This window comes from Capsella rubella, unplaced genomic scaffold (genome assembly GCF_000375325.1).
Source record: "Capsella rubella cultivar Monte Gargano unplaced genomic scaffold, Caprub1_0 scaffold_12, whole genome shotgun sequence".
Lineage (NCBI taxonomy): Eukaryota > Viridiplantae > Streptophyta > Magnoliopsida > Brassicales > Brassicaceae > Capsella > Capsella rubella.
The window spans coordinates 222,096-240,079 of NW_006238912.1; the positions used below are offsets into that span (position 1 = coordinate 222,096).

General features: G+C 37.0%; 1 protein-coding gene across 2 annotated transcripts; it reads left to right on the forward strand.

The window, feature by feature from the left end:
* The first annotated feature begins 339 nt into the window (after positions 1 to 339).
* Positions 340 to 17,156, forward strand: LOC17874550 (protein ILITYHIA). Of its 2 annotated transcripts, XM_023778565.1 has the most exons (61): positions 340 to 567; positions 937 to 1,313; positions 1,396 to 1,527; positions 1,661 to 2,042; positions 2,266 to 2,412; positions 2,589 to 2,773; positions 2,854 to 2,980; positions 3,084 to 3,157; positions 3,288 to 3,364; positions 3,448 to 3,484; positions 3,561 to 3,727; positions 3,955 to 4,141; positions 4,240 to 4,317; positions 4,421 to 4,540; positions 4,629 to 4,688; positions 4,794 to 4,883; positions 4,983 to 5,073; positions 5,157 to 5,326; positions 5,539 to 5,832; positions 5,914 to 6,030; positions 6,189 to 6,290; positions 6,366 to 6,515; positions 6,709 to 6,873; positions 6,946 to 7,122; positions 7,306 to 7,428; positions 7,528 to 7,608; positions 7,692 to 7,808; positions 7,946 to 8,118; positions 8,504 to 8,581; positions 8,666 to 8,813; positions 9,157 to 9,279; positions 9,381 to 9,437; positions 9,515 to 9,625; positions 9,708 to 9,899; positions 9,977 to 10,150; positions 10,490 to 10,600; positions 10,680 to 10,749; positions 10,838 to 10,916; positions 11,194 to 11,296; positions 11,536 to 11,706; positions 11,791 to 11,913; positions 11,989 to 12,102; positions 12,604 to 12,710; positions 12,810 to 12,861; positions 12,944 to 13,050; positions 13,129 to 13,188; positions 13,286 to 13,400; positions 13,490 to 13,600; positions 13,684 to 13,821; positions 13,893 to 14,015; positions 14,127 to 14,198; positions 14,406 to 14,518; positions 14,775 to 14,933; positions 15,102 to 15,198; positions 15,290 to 15,472; positions 15,667 to 15,861; positions 15,935 to 16,114; positions 16,199 to 16,331; positions 16,485 to 16,563; positions 16,826 to 16,886; positions 16,946 to 17,156. In XM_023778565.1, the coding sequence occupies exons 1-60, from the start codon at positions 453 to 455 to the stop codon at positions 16,863 to 16,865; spliced, it is 7,833 nt and encodes a 2,610-aa protein (XP_023634333.1). In that variant the 5' UTR covers positions 340 to 452; the 3' UTR covers positions 16,866 to 16,886; positions 16,946 to 17,156. The 2 variants fall into 2 exon arrangements, with proteins under 2 accessions (XP_023634333.1, XP_006279425.1); XM_006279363.2 differs by having other exon boundaries at positions 16,826 to 17,156.
* Positions 17,157 to 17,984: the final 828 nt, after the last annotated feature.

The following is a 17,984-nucleotide window of genomic DNA, read 5'->3' on the forward strand; positions in this document are numbered from 1 at the left end:
TTTTATTATGATTTAATTACAAAATTTATCTTAAACTTTTTCTATTTAATCAAATGGCATGAGATTAATTATGAAAATATCATAAAATAAAAGGTAGAACACAAAAGGTACTTCAAAAATGTTAATATAGATGAGTCCATCTAGAAGTTTTGATGTTTATTAAGTTAATATATCATAAAAGAAAACAAAAAGTTATCATTATCATTATTTCAAGAAGTGAATCAATGAACTTAAAACTCGAAATCAAAGCCCAAATCGAAGCCCAAAAACTGACTGACTTTGAGGTTCGCTCTATCATTTTCTCTCAGTTGTCCATCTTCTGGAAACCCACTGCCCACTGGCTTAGCCTAAACCCTAGTAGCCACAGAGAAGGAGAAGACGCTTTACCGTTTTGCCTTTTACGATTGTTCTGACCTACCCAACCTGGCTCCGCTCAATCTCCGTGGAAAGAAATGGCTTCTCCGTCGGAGTCTCTTCTCTCCATCGCTAGTTCTGTCTCTACAAGCTCAACTTTAATCAGACTCCGGATCTTCCGCCATGATATCCCGGAGATTCTTCAGAATTCCGGTGAACATTCAATATCTATCCAATAGCTCGATTGTTGTGAATACAAATTTCTTTTCGCTTTTTCCCGTTTAGGGTTAATGTTTGTCTTATGTTAGAGTTGATTGTGAACTAAATCCTAGTTCCTTGTAAGTGTAATGGTCGAATCATTTATCACATTGAAACTGGATTTGTTCTTAGAAATTGTCATTTCATGAGATTGTAAGCTTCATATTTTGTGATTCCTGCACATGGCATTACTGATTGGTGGAAACATGCTGCGATAGAAGGGATTAGATAGATTTAGCTAAGATTTTAGATTTTCCTCTTGTCTGGGAATTTTTACTCTGTACAGCGTTCTAATTTCAGGTGATCTAAATGATTTATTTGCAGATATGACGTCTGATATTGCACCTGTTCTGGTTGATATAATATTTCAAACATTGGCTATATATGATGACCGCAGCTCACGAAAAGCTGTGGATGATTTGATTGTAAAGGGCCTGGGGAATGTTACTTTCATGAAAACTTTCGCGGCCATGCTTGTACAAGTTATGGAAAAGCAGTTGAAGTGTTGTTTTGATACCGTCTGTTACAGACTACTAACTTGGTCATGTCTTCTTCTGGGAAAAAGTCAATTCGCTACAGTTTCGAAGAATGCATTTGTAAGAGTAGCATCAACACAGGCTTCCTTACTTCACACTATTATGGATAGCTCTTTCCGCATACGGAGGGCTTGTAAAAGATTCATGTTCCATTTGTTCTCTCAGGTCTGGCTTCGTGCTGTACATTTGTATGAAATATCTAATTGTAAGTACTGTGTTGATTAAGAATTCGGTTGTTCTTTTGTAGTCACAAGCTATCTACAATTTATATATGGATGAAGTTAAAGTTTCCCGGATTCCATATAAAGATACCCCTGAGTTATTAGGACTACTACTTGAGTTCTCTTGTTTGTCTCCTGCTCTATTTGAACAGTCAAAGGTATAATCTGATTCACTTTTCTCATTATGCTCTGCTTCTTAAACGAAACTAGATTTGCAAATGTTTATTTTTCCTTCTCAATTCTATTTTTTTTTCTTTTTAAGTCATCAGTCTGTTCGTCTCTCATTTGCAGGCCATATATGTTGATATCTATGTTAGAGATGTCCTGAATTCCAGAGAGAAGCAGAAACAAAATCTTAGTACATGTTTCCAACCTCTTCTTCAACGCCTGTCGCATGAGGAATTCCAGACTGTCATCCTTCCAGCAGCTGTTAAAATGTTGAAGCGCAATCCAGAAATTGTCCTGGAATCAGTTGGATTTCTAATAGCTAATGTTAACATTGATTTAAGTAAGTATGCCCTGGAACTGCTACCAGTTATATTACCACAAGCTCGACATGTGGATGAAGACAGGCGTATTGGAGCTTTGTCAATGGTTAGGTGCTTAAGTGAAAAATCAAGTAATCCTGATATTATCGAAGCAATGTTTGCTTCTGTTAAAGCCATAATTGGAGGTTGGTCTTTATGCCTTTTTGATCTTTTATTTTTATTAACGTTCACTACTACAGGCTATTCAAATAATTCCTCATTTAGATGTATCTGTGAGTTGACGGCAAAAAAAAGATATATCTGTGTGTATGATTACGTCTCTGTTTATCGCCAGCAAAAAGGCTGGCTGGTGGTTGAGTTATTTTCCTGATTGATATTATATGATGAACTGTGGAAATTTGTCTCAAGGTTCTGAAGGGAGACTTCAATCTCCACATCAAAGAATTGGAATGCTGAATGCAGTGCAAGAACTGGCAAGTGCTCCTGAAGGAAAGTATATTGGTTGTTTCTCGACAACAGTTTGCAGCTTTCTCATAGCCTGCTACAAGGACGAAGGTAAATTATTAGTTTTTGTTCTTATATCGTTGTCGGCATCAGAAGTTAACAATACAGTTGGAACTAAATTTTCCACATTTAATTTAGCTCCCTATTGCAGTTATCATCCTTGGCAGTTATCTTTCAACTCTTTACATTATTATCATCTGATAACTGATAACTGATTTATCTTATAGGAAATGAAGATGTAAAACTTTCAATTTTGTCTGCCATTGCTTCCTGGGTATCACGATCTTCTGATGCTATCCAACCAAACTTAGTTTCTTTCATTGCTGCCGGTCTCAAGGAGAAAGAAGCTCTAAGGAGGGGGCATCTCCGCTGTCTACGAATCATATGTAGAAATCCTGATAACATATCACAGGTCTCCTTGCAAACAACTTTCCTGGCTTAAATAATATCAACCCTCTCTTTAACTAATTATGCTACCGAATATATCCACAGATATCAGGCTTGCTATCCTCTTTAATTCAACTTGTAAAGACGGGATTTACAAAGGCAGTACAACGTCTAGATGGGATATATGCTCTACTGATAATTTCCAAAATTGCTGCTTGTGACATTAAAGCAGGTTAAACCAGCAACTTTTGTGTCACACGCCCCTCATTCTTTATAAACTGAAGGTCCTGCGTTACATTCTCCTTAATGTTGTGTTTCTTCTTTGTTAACTCCAGAGGATACTATGGTGAAGGAGAAATTATGGACTTTGATACCTCAAAATGAACCTTCACTTGTGCAAATTACTTTGGTAATATTTTCTAAAGCTTTTGTTTGGTACTTATTCTATGATCTGCTCTTGCTATGGCAAGGTACTATTTTTTTTGCTTTCCTGCAATTTTCTTCGTTTTCTTTCTTATGTTCGCATGTCTCAACTGAAGGCCTCAAAACTTTCGAGTGAAGATTGTGTAGTATGTGTTGAGCTTCTTGAGGTGCTCCTCGTGGAACATTCCTCCAGGTAAACCTCCTGCAGTTCTGCCTTAATGTGCGAGATTCATATCTTGACTGTTTCTGGAAGTTTGACTATCTGCCTGATTTCAGGGTTTTAGAAGCATTTTCATTGAAATCACTATCAAAGGTAGCTTAAGCAAGTTTTTGTTTTCTGACCCGTTTCTACCTGTTCCGGACTTATGTGTCATCTCTTTTCTATGCAGTTGCTTCTCTTTCTACTTTGCCATCCAAGCTGGAATGTTCGTAAAACAGCTTACAAATCTGTCACAAAGATCTTTCTCGCAACTTCACAGCTAGCCACTACTCTTTTTGACGAGTTCTCGGACTTTCTTTCCATATCTGCTGACCAAATTGTTTCTCCTAGAACCAGGTATAAATGATAAGCTTTTTTGTATACTTAAATTCTTTTCACCTTACCAAGCCACTAGGTGTACTGCTTCCTGTTCTGTATTTAGTGCGCTCTGATGTTATCTCCTGTTATTTCTCTGATCATGTCTTTTTATTAACGGCTTGATTCATTTGACGTTTTCAAAGGTTTGTACCTAAATGTCAATAAGGATTTTATTCGTTCTAGGCACTAACTTGACACCTCTGTAGTGATGCAGATAATCCCGTGGATAATCAAGCTCCTTTCGTCCCTTCTGTAGAGGTGTTAGTGAAAGCTTTGGTTGTTATTTCATCGGCAGCAGTTACTGGACCTCCAAGCTCATGGATTGTTCGAGCCATATTTTGCGCACACCATCCAAGCATAGTTGGTACTGGAAAAAAAGATGCTGTTTGGAAGGTAATCTTGACATTAGTTCTTTATTATCGTCAATTCTACTTATATAGATCTCTTATTTGCACGTTTGAATATTGATTTTTACCTTCTAATATACTCAGAGATTGCAAAAGTGTCTCAAAACTTGTGCATTTGATGTTGCTACTTTTTTGTCTACCAACGGAGAAAGTGTTTGCAATGTAATCTCTTGACTCTCAGTGACATCTATTTCACCAAAACTTGTTTTTTTTCTTGTTTTTCCTTGCATTACTAATCACTTATTGAATTAAATGATTATTTCAGAGTCTACTTGGACCAATGGGTTTAATGAGTCCTAAAATTCCCGAACAGCAAGCGGCTGTGTCTTCCTTGTCCACATTAATGTCTCTGGCGCCAGAGGATACATTTACAGTGTTTAAGAAGGTATATGTATTTTAAGGAAATTTGTTTACTAATCAAAGAGGTTGTGTCCTGTTTCATTTTCCTGATGTCTTCTGTTTTTTTTTTCTAGTATCTGCAAGAACATCCAGATCGACTCTCTCATGATATGCTCTCAGTGACTGACGTCAATGTAAATCTCCTCACTTTTTCTGAGCTCTATCTCATGGTTTATGTTTCACTTTGACGTTTCATACACAGGTAGTGGTTACTTTTATTTTTTCATGTTTTTATTTAGATATTCCATACACCTGAGGGGATGCTTTTAAGTGAGCAAGGTATATATGTTGCTGAGACGATTGGTGCCAAGTACACAAAGCAGGAGCCGGTACTACATGGGTTTATTCTATTATTATATGTTTTGTACTTGATAAATTATTCCCCTTTTAGCATATTGTATCTAATAACATATCCTTCTTGTTTGTAGAGCTCTAATCATCCTCTAAAGAAAGGATTGGCTAGTAGAGAAGCTGCAAATTCAGGCAGAAGGGACACTACAAAGTTGACCAAGAAAGCTGGTACAAATCTAACGAAGCACTCAATAGATTTATTTATTATACACTATGCATATATATTTTCAACAGCCAATTAATAATTGCAGACAAAGGAAAAACAGCAAAGGAAGAGGCACGGGAACTGATGCTCAAAGAGGAGGCCTCAACACGTGAAAATGTTCGCAGGATAGAAAAAAGTCTTTCATTGGTGCTCCATGCTCTTGGGGAGATGGGTCTTGCTAATCCTGTTTTTTGTCACAGCCAGTTACCTTTTTTGGTATTTAAAAGCTTTCTTACTAAGTTTCGTAACATTTTATCTTATCTATATGCTATTAGATTGAATGAATATATTTCAGAAACAATTGTTTTTCATTCCTCTGCCACTGATGCTCCTTATGTTTATGTATGTACATGAATATTACTCTTTTGGCATATCAGGCTCCTCTAATTCTAAGATTAACCTTTTACACTCACCTTATCTCTTTACAGGCTACCTTTTTGGATCCATTGCTGCGATCACCTATTGTAAGTACTGCAGCCTTTGAAAACTTGGTGAAGCTGGCAAGGTGTACCGTTCAGCCATTGTGTAATTGGGCTCTAGAAATTTCAACTGCTCTGCGGTTGATCGCGATTGACGAAGTTGATACTTCATCTGACTTTCGTCCAGCAGTTGACAAGGCTGGGAAAACAGATGAGGGTCTTTTTGAGAGGATTATAAATGGGTTATCCATATCTTGTAAATCAGGACCACTTCCTGTAGATACTTTCACATTCGTTTTTCCGGTGTGTTTCTTACCATTTTTGTTTACATTATTCTAACTTGTAGTTCTTTTCACTAAACTGAGCTTGATTTTGTCTTGCCAGATACTGGAGCGGATTTTACTGTCACCAAAGCGGACAAAACTTCATGATGATGTGCTTCATATTCTGTACATGCATCTAGATCCGATGCTGCCACTTCCAAGACTTCGGATGATATCAGTTTGGTGACTGGAACCCTCTATTTTTGCACTGTACATTCATTGAGTTTTGGTGTCTATTGCATGCGCTCATTTCTTTCCAATTGCTTTTGTGACAAGTGATGTTAGTCTAACCACCTTTCTTTTTAAAATATAAAAACTAAACTAATTTTTATTCAGGTACTGTATCATGTGCTAGGTGTTGTTCCCGCATATCAAGCATCTGTTGGACCTGCACTGAATGAATTGTGTCTTGGATTGCAAGCAGATGATGTCGCAAATGTATTTTTTTTCACTACGTGATGTGAGCAAAGTTTTCAGTTCTAGAGAGTTATGTTTCATTTTTTTTGTTTGCAGGCGCTCTATGGAGTATATTCAAAAGATGTTCATGTCAGAATGGCCTGTTTAAACGCAGTAAAATGTATTCCAGCTGTTTCCAAATGCTCCCTTCCTCAGAATGTTGATATAGCAACAAACATTTGGATAGCTCTACATGACCCTGAAAAGGTTAACCTTCATAATATGATGTGATATGTGGTTCTGTTATCTTTTTGTTGTACATAAAGACTGGTTATATAACTGGTTTGCCATGTCTTAACTATTTCATTGATGTACTTGATATGTGCTAGCAAAGTTGCTGTCTTCTTCATTGTTTTGTTTTTGTTGCTCATCTGAATCTCCGAGATCTTGATGCTTGCAGTCAGTGGCTGAAGCAGCAGAAGATATATGGTCCCGTTATGGATATGATTTGGGGACTGATTATTCAGGAATCTTTAAAGCACTTTCTCACATAAATCTCAATGTCCGATTAGCTGCAGCAGAAGCATTGGCTGATGCTCTTCATGAAAGCCCGGCATCAATTCAGGTCACTGCATTTCTTGAATTATTACTTTTTGTGGCTATAAGTATTGTTTTTAAAGATTAATTGGTTTTGCAGCTATCTCTTTCAACTTTATTTTCTCTCTACATCCGTGATGCTTCGTCTGGTGAGAATGTTTTTGATGCTGGTTGGATAGGAAGGCAAGGAATTGCGTTAGCACTGCAATCTGCTGCCGATGTACTGACAACAAAGGACCTTCCTGCTGTAATGACATTTTTAATATCCCGTGCATTGGTATGTTTTCTCCTCTTGTCAGATGAATGCTTCTCAAATGGAAAGAATTCTCCCCTTCTTAGCCATGTTGTTGTTAGAAAGAAATTGATTGGGTTTTACAGTGATATCACCTAGACACCCACCTTTTATGTTGTTTTCAGACATTCTGAAAATTATATAAAACTGTGATTTTCCCAAGTGCAGGCTGATCCCAACGCAGATGTTCGTGGAAGGATGATCAATGCTGGTATCATGATTATTGATAAGCATGGAAAAGAAAACGTTTCATTGTTGTTCCCCATCTTTGAGAATTATTTAAATAAAGAGGTTTGTTTGTACAAGAAACTGAAAACCTTCTGAATGCATAGTGGGTTTCATGATTATTAAGAATATTTTTGGAGCTTCATCATATATTTTATCATGCAGGCATCAGATGAAGAGGAATATGACCTGGTTCGTGAGGGTGTTGTTATATTCACTGGAGCACTGGCAAAGCACTTAGCAAAAGTGATAACCCTTACTATTTCTTAAATCTTGTCACAGTACACATGATTTTCTTCTCTATCTTATATATTCACTAATGATGGCAGGATGATCCTAAAGTCCACGCTGTTGTGGAAAAGCTGTTGGAGGTGTTGAATACACCATCAGAATCTGTGCAACGTGCAGTCTCAACATGCCTTTCTCCACTTGTGCTATCAAAGCAGGTATGTTTCCTACAAATTTTAAGATCTGACCTAATTTTTTTTGCTATATCTTTGGCTCCAAATGTCTTTAGCATGGAAAGTATATCATTCGGTTTGGTGAAGCTTAAGCTTGTCGTTAATCTCTGATGTTTTGTTAGGAGGATGCTCCTGCCCTTTTCTCGAGGCTCTTGGATAAGTTAATGAAGAGTGATAAATATGGTGAGCGTAGAGGAGCAGCTTTTGGTCTTGCGGGAGTTATTATGGGTTTTGGAATTTCTAGCTTGAAGAAATATGGTCTTATAGTCACTTTGCAAGAAGCACTTATTGACAGGTATTTCTTATCCATTCTTTGTGTATGGTATTTAAAGTTTATTGTCTTTGTGTTTTAGGAGTGCATGTTGACTTGGGATGCCATTCAAGCTTGTGTTTTGGTATTTTAATTTATAATTTGCTGAGGTCTGGTAGCTGTTCACTGTGGTACTGCGTACTGGGGCACCAAAAAGAATTCTGCATAGAGTCCATCCCTTTTGATTCCTTAACTCCACTGGTTATTGTCTTTAGTAATACATTGTTGACATAATCAATTTATATTCACACAAAAAGCTGTTATTTTCTATGTCATTGGTGCTATATCATTTTCTATGACATCTATAATATGTATAAGTTGACTATGAACCTTAATCGACTTTGCTGTGTTGTTTGTGTTTTGGTTGCAGAAATTCTGCGAAGCGGCGAGAAGGAGCACTTCTTGCATTTGAATGCCTCTGCGAGAAGCTTGGAAAATTATTTGAACCGTAAGAGAATTTTCTAATGACAAATATGCCAAAAGCTAATGTTGTAACTTGAGAATAATCTTTGATTTCATTCTTTTGGTTTAGGTATGTGATAAAGATGTTGCCCTTACTTCTGGTGTCTTTCTCTGACCAAGTCGGAGCAGTTCGTGAAGCAGCTGAATGTGCTGCTCGAGCTATGATGTCTAAACTATCTGCGTATGGTGTGAAACTTGTCCTTCCTTCTCTACTCAAGGTGATAGTTGATAAAATTCTTAAGATTTTAAGCTCAGTGGTTCAGAAGTAAGGTTTTGTGCATTGCTATGTGCCCTGCTCATGATCATCTTTTACTGGGTTAACGATGAATTGCTATCTTCTTTTTGGTTTTTGTAATGCTTTGCTGTTGAGAGGAAAGATGGAAAATTTACTGATACTTAAAAATTGCATTTCATTTTTCACTCCTTATTTTTCTAGTTGTACCCTGTTTGAGTGCTGCGCCTTAGAAATAAGATTCAGTTACAAACTTGGTATACATGGTTGCATATATTCTTCGGTCTTACATGACATGTGCGTTCTGTTGATCTCATTGTTTCTGATAGGGCCTTGAAGATAAAGCATGGAGAACAAAGCAAAGCAGTGTACAGCTCCTCGGTGCTATGGCGTTTTGTGCTCCTCAGCAACTGTCTCAATGCCTTCCTAGGGTTGTTCCAAAACTTACAGAGGTGTGTAATGAAAGTAGATTTTAGCTGCTTCTTAACCGTCCATTGATTATTTGATTATTTGATATTATCTGATGTCATGAGGTAAATTTATATTCACACAGGTTTTGACGGATACACATCCAAAAGTCCAGTCAGCTGGGCAGTTAGCACTTCAACAGGTTAGACTGATATAAGAAAAAAATACCAAATTTTCTTGGACGGTACTGACTATATTTCCCTCTCACGTTGTTTTTAGGTTGGAAGTGTCATAAAGAACCCAGAGATATCCTCTCTTGTCCCCACTCTTCTGTTGGCCTTAACAGATCCAAATGAGTACACACGACATTCTCTTGACATCCTTCTTCAAGTAAGGATTTTGTATGTATTGGCCTTTGATTATACTTCTCTGTTCTGCCTCTTTTTTCTAAATCTTTTTTCTCTGATTATAGACCACATTCGTTAATTCTGTTGATGCCCCGTCGCTTGCATTGTTGGTACCAATAGTGCATAGAGGATTGAGGGAAAGGAGTTCTGAAACAAAAAAGAAAGCTTCTCAGATTGTCGGTAATATGTGTTCTTTGGTGACAGAACCAAAAGATATGGTTCCTTACATAGGATTGCTCCTTCCTGAGGTTAAAAAGGTAATTTTCTGTTCTTACCAAAATAATGAATTATCTCTTGCATAAGATGTATATTAATTGAAAACTGGAGCTGTCAGGTTCTTGTGGATCCAATTCCTGAGGTACGCTCTGTGGCAGCAAGGGCTGTTGGGTCTCTTATTAGAGGGATGGGAGAAGATAATTTCCCAGATCTTGTCCCATGGCTGTTTGAAACTCTTAAATCTGATACAAGCAATGTTGAAAGGTCTGGGGCTGCTCAGGGATTAAGTGAGGTATGTAGAATAAGATGTGTTTTGTGTATCATTGTGGAAATTCACTAAATTATATGTTAATTTTTAATATTATGAGCTTAATTATATTATTTTCACTGTTTCCAATACATCAGTGCGTAAGTAGTAAGGTTTTCCTATCTACATATAACTTAGTAAAATGTCTCTGTTTATATGCTGTTGTACACCCTTTATTTGCTTACTCCTTGTAATCTATCAAATATGGTGTATGGTAAATGGAAATAAGGCAAGTTGTAAAATCATCTCTCGCAGCTTCTGCATAACAATTGTTTCCACAAGTTATACATTCATCTGTTAACACGTTTTCTCCTTATGATTCAGGTTTTAGCAGCTCTTGGGACAGATTACTTTGAGAATCTACTTCCTGATCTGATTCGTCATTGTTCTCATCAAAAAGCGTCAGTCCGAGATGGATACCTTACGCTTTTCAAGGTGAACTGTCGCTCCTTATATGTTCCTGAAATGTCTGTTTAAAAAATAAATTCTAAAAGCTGTTGTTTGTTATTAACAGTTCTTACCAAGATCCTTGGGTGCTCAATTCCAGAAGTACTTGCAGCTTGTTTTACCGGCCATTCTGGATGGTGAACCAATAATATTTTGGCAGACTTTTAATTTCTTAACTTGCTTTTAACTTATTGCCTAAACTGATGGTGTTCTATGATGTTTTAGGGCTTGCCGATGAGAATGAATCTGTTCGTGATGCAGCCCTTGGTGCTGGCCATGTACTAGTGGAGCACCATGCAACAACGTATGCATTTACACTCAATCTACTTCTCTCTGATTTTTATATAGCATGTTTAACTAGATTGTTTAATATATTGATTACCATAATCGTAGATAGATTAGATTTTAAACCCATTCTTTTTGTTCTTTAATGGTGTTACTAGGTGCATCAATAAATTCATCTTGAATCTGTGGTAGTATAAATTGATAAATTCTGTGTGAATAGATTGTTGATATTTAGTTGAAGCGTCTTTTATCATTTAAGATCCCAGGTCTTGATAGTAGCATGATTGGTTTTACAGGTCTCTGCCTCTTCTTCTTCCAGCTGTGGAGGATGGTATTTTCAATGATAATTGGCGTATCCGTCAAAGTTCTGTCGAACTGCTTGGAGATCTATTGTTCAAGGTTAACAGCATCTTTCTTTTTGTGTTTTGTTTATCCTTCCTCTCCAAACCTGTAGCCTAGTATTTACTTGGTAAACAATGTGTTCATCCTCCTAGCCTAGTATAGATTTTGCAGTGCTTGGTTTTCAATGTGTATCAGTAAAATGTACAGGTTAGAAAATTGAAGAATGTACTATAAGTTTCAGCTCTAATAGGTCAAGAACTTACCTTAGTTGTTGATAATTGGAGCTTTTGTACTAGGTTGCTGGTACATCAGGTAAAGCTCTGCTGGAGGGTGGAAGTGATGATGAAGGTGCAAGTACTGAAGCGCAGGGTCGTGCAATTATTGATATTTTAGGAATGGACAAGCGGAATGAAGTTCTTGCTGCATTATATATGGTCAGGACAGATGTTAGTTTGTCTGTTCGTCAGGTAATGTTGTTAAATGCTTTATCTACGAGTTTTTTTTAGTGTACTTAATTTTTGAGTTCAAAATAATTTATCTGCTTTTTCTAGGCGGCACTACACGTATGGAAAACCATTGTAGCAAATACACCAAAGACTTTGAAGGAAATAATGCCAATTTTGATGAGTACCTTAATTTCTTCTTTGGCATCACCATCCTCTGAGAGGCGCCAGGTTTGGATCCTATATTTCTTATGTTTCTTTCCTTATAATTAACCTGCAGTTTTATGAGTCTATCATACTCTTTAGGTTGCAGGAAGATCACTTGGAGAGCTGGTTAGGAAGCTTGGTGAAAGGGTGCTTCCTCTTATCATTCCGATTTTATCTAAAGGACTAAAAGATCCAGATGTTGACAAAAGACAAGTAAGCTTCATTTGAATCTCTCTTTTTTCCACAACTTTACACCATTGAGCATATCTGTTTTGTTTTTATCAGGAACTATTTTGGTAGTTGCTAACCATGCCATTATTTCTGTTTTCTAGTTATTGTGACATGTAGTTATTTCATGTCTCATAAATGAGCTAGGTATCACTGCATGATTTCTGTTCCATTAAGTAGTGTCGTGCTGCATTTTTATGTCCATATGTGAGTGTAAATGTTAAATGTTTTCGTATTTATCAACTGATGCTATGAGCACTTCCATGAGTGTATGTACATTAGATACGCTTTATTAGAAAAATATTAAAAGGGTTCTTCTCTGAGAAACATTAAATTAATGTATTTAAGAGACTGTACGAGTAGTATCTAAACGATGAGGATGCTCTAAGCATAAATTGTTTGCTTTAATCTGGTATGCAGACTTATGAGGCACATGTTATTCATCTAACCCGTTGGCTTGATAATGTTATATTTCTTGATTAACAGGGTGTATGCATTGGCCTGAATGAAGTGATGGCATGTGCTGGGAGGAGTCAGTTGCTGAGTTTCATGGATCAGCTCATTCCCACAATTCGGACGGCACTTTGTGATAGGTTTGATTTATAACTTCCTACATCAGCTTCTCACTTGGCATATGTCTTTATTCTACTGAAAAAATAACATTTCTTAACTTCTACGACGTTCCTCCACAGTGCTCTTGAGGTTCGTGAATCTGCTGGACTAGCATTCAGTACTCTGTATAAGGTACCTGTACAGACGTGTGTTATTACATATCAGATTGTTCTAGTTCACTCTACTAATTGTTTGTCTACTTTTTTAAATACAGAGTGCTGGATTGCAAGCAATGGATGAGATTATCCCGACTCTTCTAGAAGCGTTAGAGGATGATGAAATGTCTACTACTGCCCTTGATGGGCTTAAACAAATCATAAGGTCTTCTTCTACTCAGGCTATTACTCCCTGACTCAGTTCAAAGTTTTCTGGTTTACTAAATTATTATTGGTATTGCAGTGTTAGGACATCAGCTGTTCTGCCACACATCTTGCCCAAGCTTGTCCATCTTCCTCTCTCGTATGTGTTTCTTTCTTCTATGTTCTATAGATATGCATCATAAAGCACGGTGAATTAAGTTCTGGTTGTCTCAAACGTTTTAAAATGCTGTGTCTAGTGCCTTAAATGCACATGCTTTGGGAGCGTTAGCCGAGGTTGCTGGTGCTGGTTTTAACACTCATCTTGGGACCATACTCCCTGCTTTGCTTTCTGCAATGGGAGATGAAAACAAGGTAAAACAATTATGATTGTCATTCTTCACCCTTAAATTTTATGAAATCTATTGTTATCTATGATTAAGATTCTCTTTCGTTTCTTGCAGGAAGTCCAATCATTGGCACAAGAGGCTGCAGAGAGAGTGGTGCTTGTAATTGATGAAGAAGGAGTCGAGACTCTATTATCAGAACTTCTCAAAGGAGTGTCCGATAGTCAGGTTCGCTTGCGACCATTTTTAAATAAGTATTTATCTTTATGGATTGTAAGTAATTTAGGCTTCTTATTTTCTTTTGTTTTCAGGCGTCAATTAGAAGAAGTTCTGCCTATCTGATTGGTTACTTCTTCAAGAGTAGCAAGCTTTACTTGATTGATGAAGCACCAAACATGATATCCACCCTGATTGTTATGCTCAGTGATTCTGATTCAACAACTGTTGCGGTAGAGTACTTGACCTGAAAGAAAAGAGTTGAAGTCAGGATGTCTTGTCTAACTTATTTTCTTTTAAACAGGTTTCCTGGGAAGCTTTGGCTAGGGTTATTGGTTCAGTTCCAAAGGAAGTACTTCCTTCATATATAAAACTTGTACGTGATGCTGTATCTACAGCTAGGGACAAAGAGCGAAGGAAGCGGAAGGTGTGCTTTGCGCTATTTTCCAGATAATGTCACTATATATAAGATCAAAGAGGGATCATATTATTCTAGACTAATATCTCTGTTAAATAAATTGTGCTGCTTGAATTGCAGGGAGGATATGTTGTTATTCCTGGTCTATGCCTCCCTAAATCCCTCAAACCATTACTGCCAGTATTTCTACAGGTATACTTTTTTCATTTAAATTAGCAGTTGTTTCTAGGTGGCTCGAGCTTATCACACATTTATCACATTTCTTCTCAGAGTTGAGATGGATTTAGTTTTAAAATACATAAAAATTCCCCTTGATTGCTTGCACGTACTAGAGCAAACAAGCACTTTTGTACTTTGTGCTCAGATCTATCCTGTATTAATTTCTTGTTATGATTATAGGGTTTAATTAGTGGATCCGCAGAGTTAAGAGAGCAAGCTGCACTTGGTCTTGGTGAGCTTATTGAAGTTACTAGTGAGCAAGCATTGAAGGAGTTCGTTATACCTATAACAGGGTATGCAGTCTTCCTTCCTTGTGTCGATACTTCTTCTTCTTTTGCCACCAAGTATTTTTCACTTTGCTTGGGTCATATAGTTTTATCTGGATAAAATTGATGTTCGAAGTTGCTAGTGCTATCAGAACTAGCTGTAATTTGTTAGGCTTGAAGTGATTGTGCTTGGTGTTAGAAGAACTTTCACTGAAAATTCCCATTAAATTTTATTAGGTGTCATTTTTCTATTGTTTTGAGATATATTTTCTTGTTATTTCAGGCCTCTAATCCGAATCATAGGAGACCGGTTTCCATGGCAGGTCAAAAGCGCTATCTTGGCTACATTAATCATCCTTATACAAAGGGGTGGGTTGGCTCTTAAGCCATTCCTCCCTCAACTTCAAACAACATTTGTCAAGTGTTTGCAAGACTCAACAAGGTTAATCTTTGTCTCAACTTGAATACAAGTCAAGTTTATGAATGTCTAATAGTAGAAAACGACTTCATCTTGTGAGAGCTGATTTGGATTTAAGAGTTTGTTTTTGAACACATCTACTAGTTATGCTCCATTCGACAACATCTTGATTTAACACGTCTACAACTGCAGGACTATCCGTTCTAGTGCCGCGCTTGCCCTGGGAAAGCTTAGTGCCTTAAGCACGAGGATTGACCCATTAGTTGGTGACCTGATGACAAGTTTCCAGGTACTTGTTGCATCTTCATTCAGCAACCAATGCGGTATCTTAATCTGTCTATGTGGTCTTACTTGTTTATGAAATTTGTTATATTTGTCAGGCTGCAGATTCTGGGGTACGGGAGGCTATCCTCTCTGCTATGAGAGGTGTAATTAAGCATGCTGGGAAGAGCATTGGGCCAGCTGTTAGATTACGCATTTTTGATCTCTTAAAGGATCTAATGCACCATGACGATGACCAAGTTCGAATTTCTGCCACAAGCATGCTGGGTGTTTTATCCCAGGTAGGGTCTCTTACATAAGTCAGAAAACTTTTTCTTTTTGGTGATATGATTCACATCGCAGACTCGATATTATGTAAGACACTTCTCATGTGATACTATTAGTGTATTTTGTTGGAAGTATAATTAGGGTGTGTTTAAATATTCATATGATTATTTTGGTGAAGCCTAAGCTTCTTACTTTGCTCTTTTTGCAGTACTTGGAAGCTGCACAACTCAGTGTTCTGCTTCAGGAAGTCAAAGATTTATCTGCTTCACAAAATTGGGGTGCTAGGCATGGCTCCGTTCTCTGTATTTCCTCCTTGCTGAAGCACAACCCGTCAACCATAATGGCATCATCACTCTTTTCCTCTATGTTAAATTCTCTTAAGAGCTCTTTGAAGGATGAGAAGGTACCTTATTGACAAATAATGTTTCCCTCTTATTCTGTATAACTTGGTTTTCTGATATCATGCTTTTTGATAGTTTCCATTACGCGAAAGCTCGACAAAGGCTCTGGGAAGGCTTTTGCTACGTGAACTTGCAACAGATCCTTCGAACACAAAAGTAGTTATCGATGTCTTATCATCCATAGTCTCAGCTTTGCATGATGATTCTAGTGAGGTTCGAAGAAGAGCACTCTCTTCGCTGAAAGCTTTTGCAAAAGTAAGTGTAAGCTACAAGAGTTATATCGAGTGGATTTAATATTTAGTGAAACATACAGTGCTAATGGAAGACATTATTTTACAGAATAACCCATCCGCAACCATGGCAAATGTAAGTGTTATTGGTCCTCCTCTGGCTGAATGTTTGAAAGATGGGAACACACCAGTGAGACTTGCTGCAGAAAGATGTGCTTTGCATGTGTTCCAATTAACAAAGGGTATGAAATCTGCAGAACTTCTCTCAGTTTTCTTATGCGCACAATATGTTTGCAATGTTTTGGTACATTTGCATCTATTTCTTTCTAGCTGCCTTTCTGGAAACTGTAGCACCAAGAATATAGTTCACTAATGTCTTTGATTGGTCTTTCCAGGCACAGAAAATGTTCAAACAGCTCAAAAATATATTACAGGATTGGATGCCCGACGGTTATCCAAGTTTCCTGAACAAAGGTACTCTATCCTCTTCGCATAAAAAAATATTTTACTTGCAGTTTTCTGACCCTCAAGAAAAATAACAATGGTAAAATGTGCTAAGGCAAATTGGAAAATGACTCGAGTTCTGGCTTCTCTTCATTCTTGTGCGGATATACGTTAGAACGATGAAATCAATAATGTTTAGGGAAAATGTTTAACACCTTAACTAATTGTTATTGTTATTGGTAAATTTAGTTTCCCTGGACTCACATTTAACTACAACTTGTTATATTTTCAGCGACGACAGCGAAAGTGATGATGATAATGTAAGTGGGTAGGAGGAAACTGTCTTCTCCATATTGCTGTTGAATCCATTTTGTAGGAGAGGCTCATTTCGGCAGAAACCTCATCCCTTGAGTTGCGGATGATACTGTATCATTTTTCTTTTGCATGAGAATATAGATGCACAGAAGTTTATATTAAAATATATAGATATACCTGATTTTGTGTTATCAGATCTTGATGAAAAGTATAATTTATCTCATTCTCTTCTTCTGTTTGATACGGCTACTGCAGTTTTGTTGTATCGTAATGTCACAAAGAGGTTATTGGTTTAGAAATTCCTGACATTTTAAGTTTTTTTTTTGTTAAAAATAAATATGATTAAGGTTTTTATAATTGTAACAAATTTAAAAGAGATAATACAATCCAAACTGTAGGGTGATTAATGTTGGATACGGGCTTTGTCCAACATACCAATTTGGCCCAAACTGTGAAACACTATTTTTAGAAGAGTCGAGCTATCAATAGTCGGTCTGCCAATGCCTACTAGACTCCCAATTCAGCCCATCAGTATTGAGATTGGCCTGTTAAGCCTCGTAGGCCGACATCAGAGTGTAAAACCAAGATTTCGCAAGAGACCAAAGAAGACTTAGATTTTGAAAGATGCCTATAAATAGCATGAGACACTAATTAGAAGAATACCCAAATTTCAAGTGATTTATAAAAAGTTTACAAATACATTGTTATTCAAATATGAATTTTAAAAATTCTCATGAAATCCACTGTTATTCAACTAATGATTTCAAAATCCACCTTGAAATCCACTGTTAATGATTTTGAAGGATTTCAGAAGATTTGAGAGGATTTCCTTAGTTAAAAATACAGAAATCCAAATCTCATGGTTTTTGGTGAGATTTGAAAGGATTTTACAAAAGTCATATGAACTTCCCTAAAATCATCAATATCATTTAAAACCCCGATAAAACTCAAATCTCTTAAAATTCCATTTTGAATACACCCCTCTTAGTCATTATACACCCATTTTTCTCCTTTGTGGACCTTTTCTGATATGTACAACCAGCGGTTAACCAAAAATCACCGACCTTGGATTCACACCTTTGTAAACATGTTCTTTCAATAAAATAATAAAAGGATTCGTTCAACTATTCTCACAA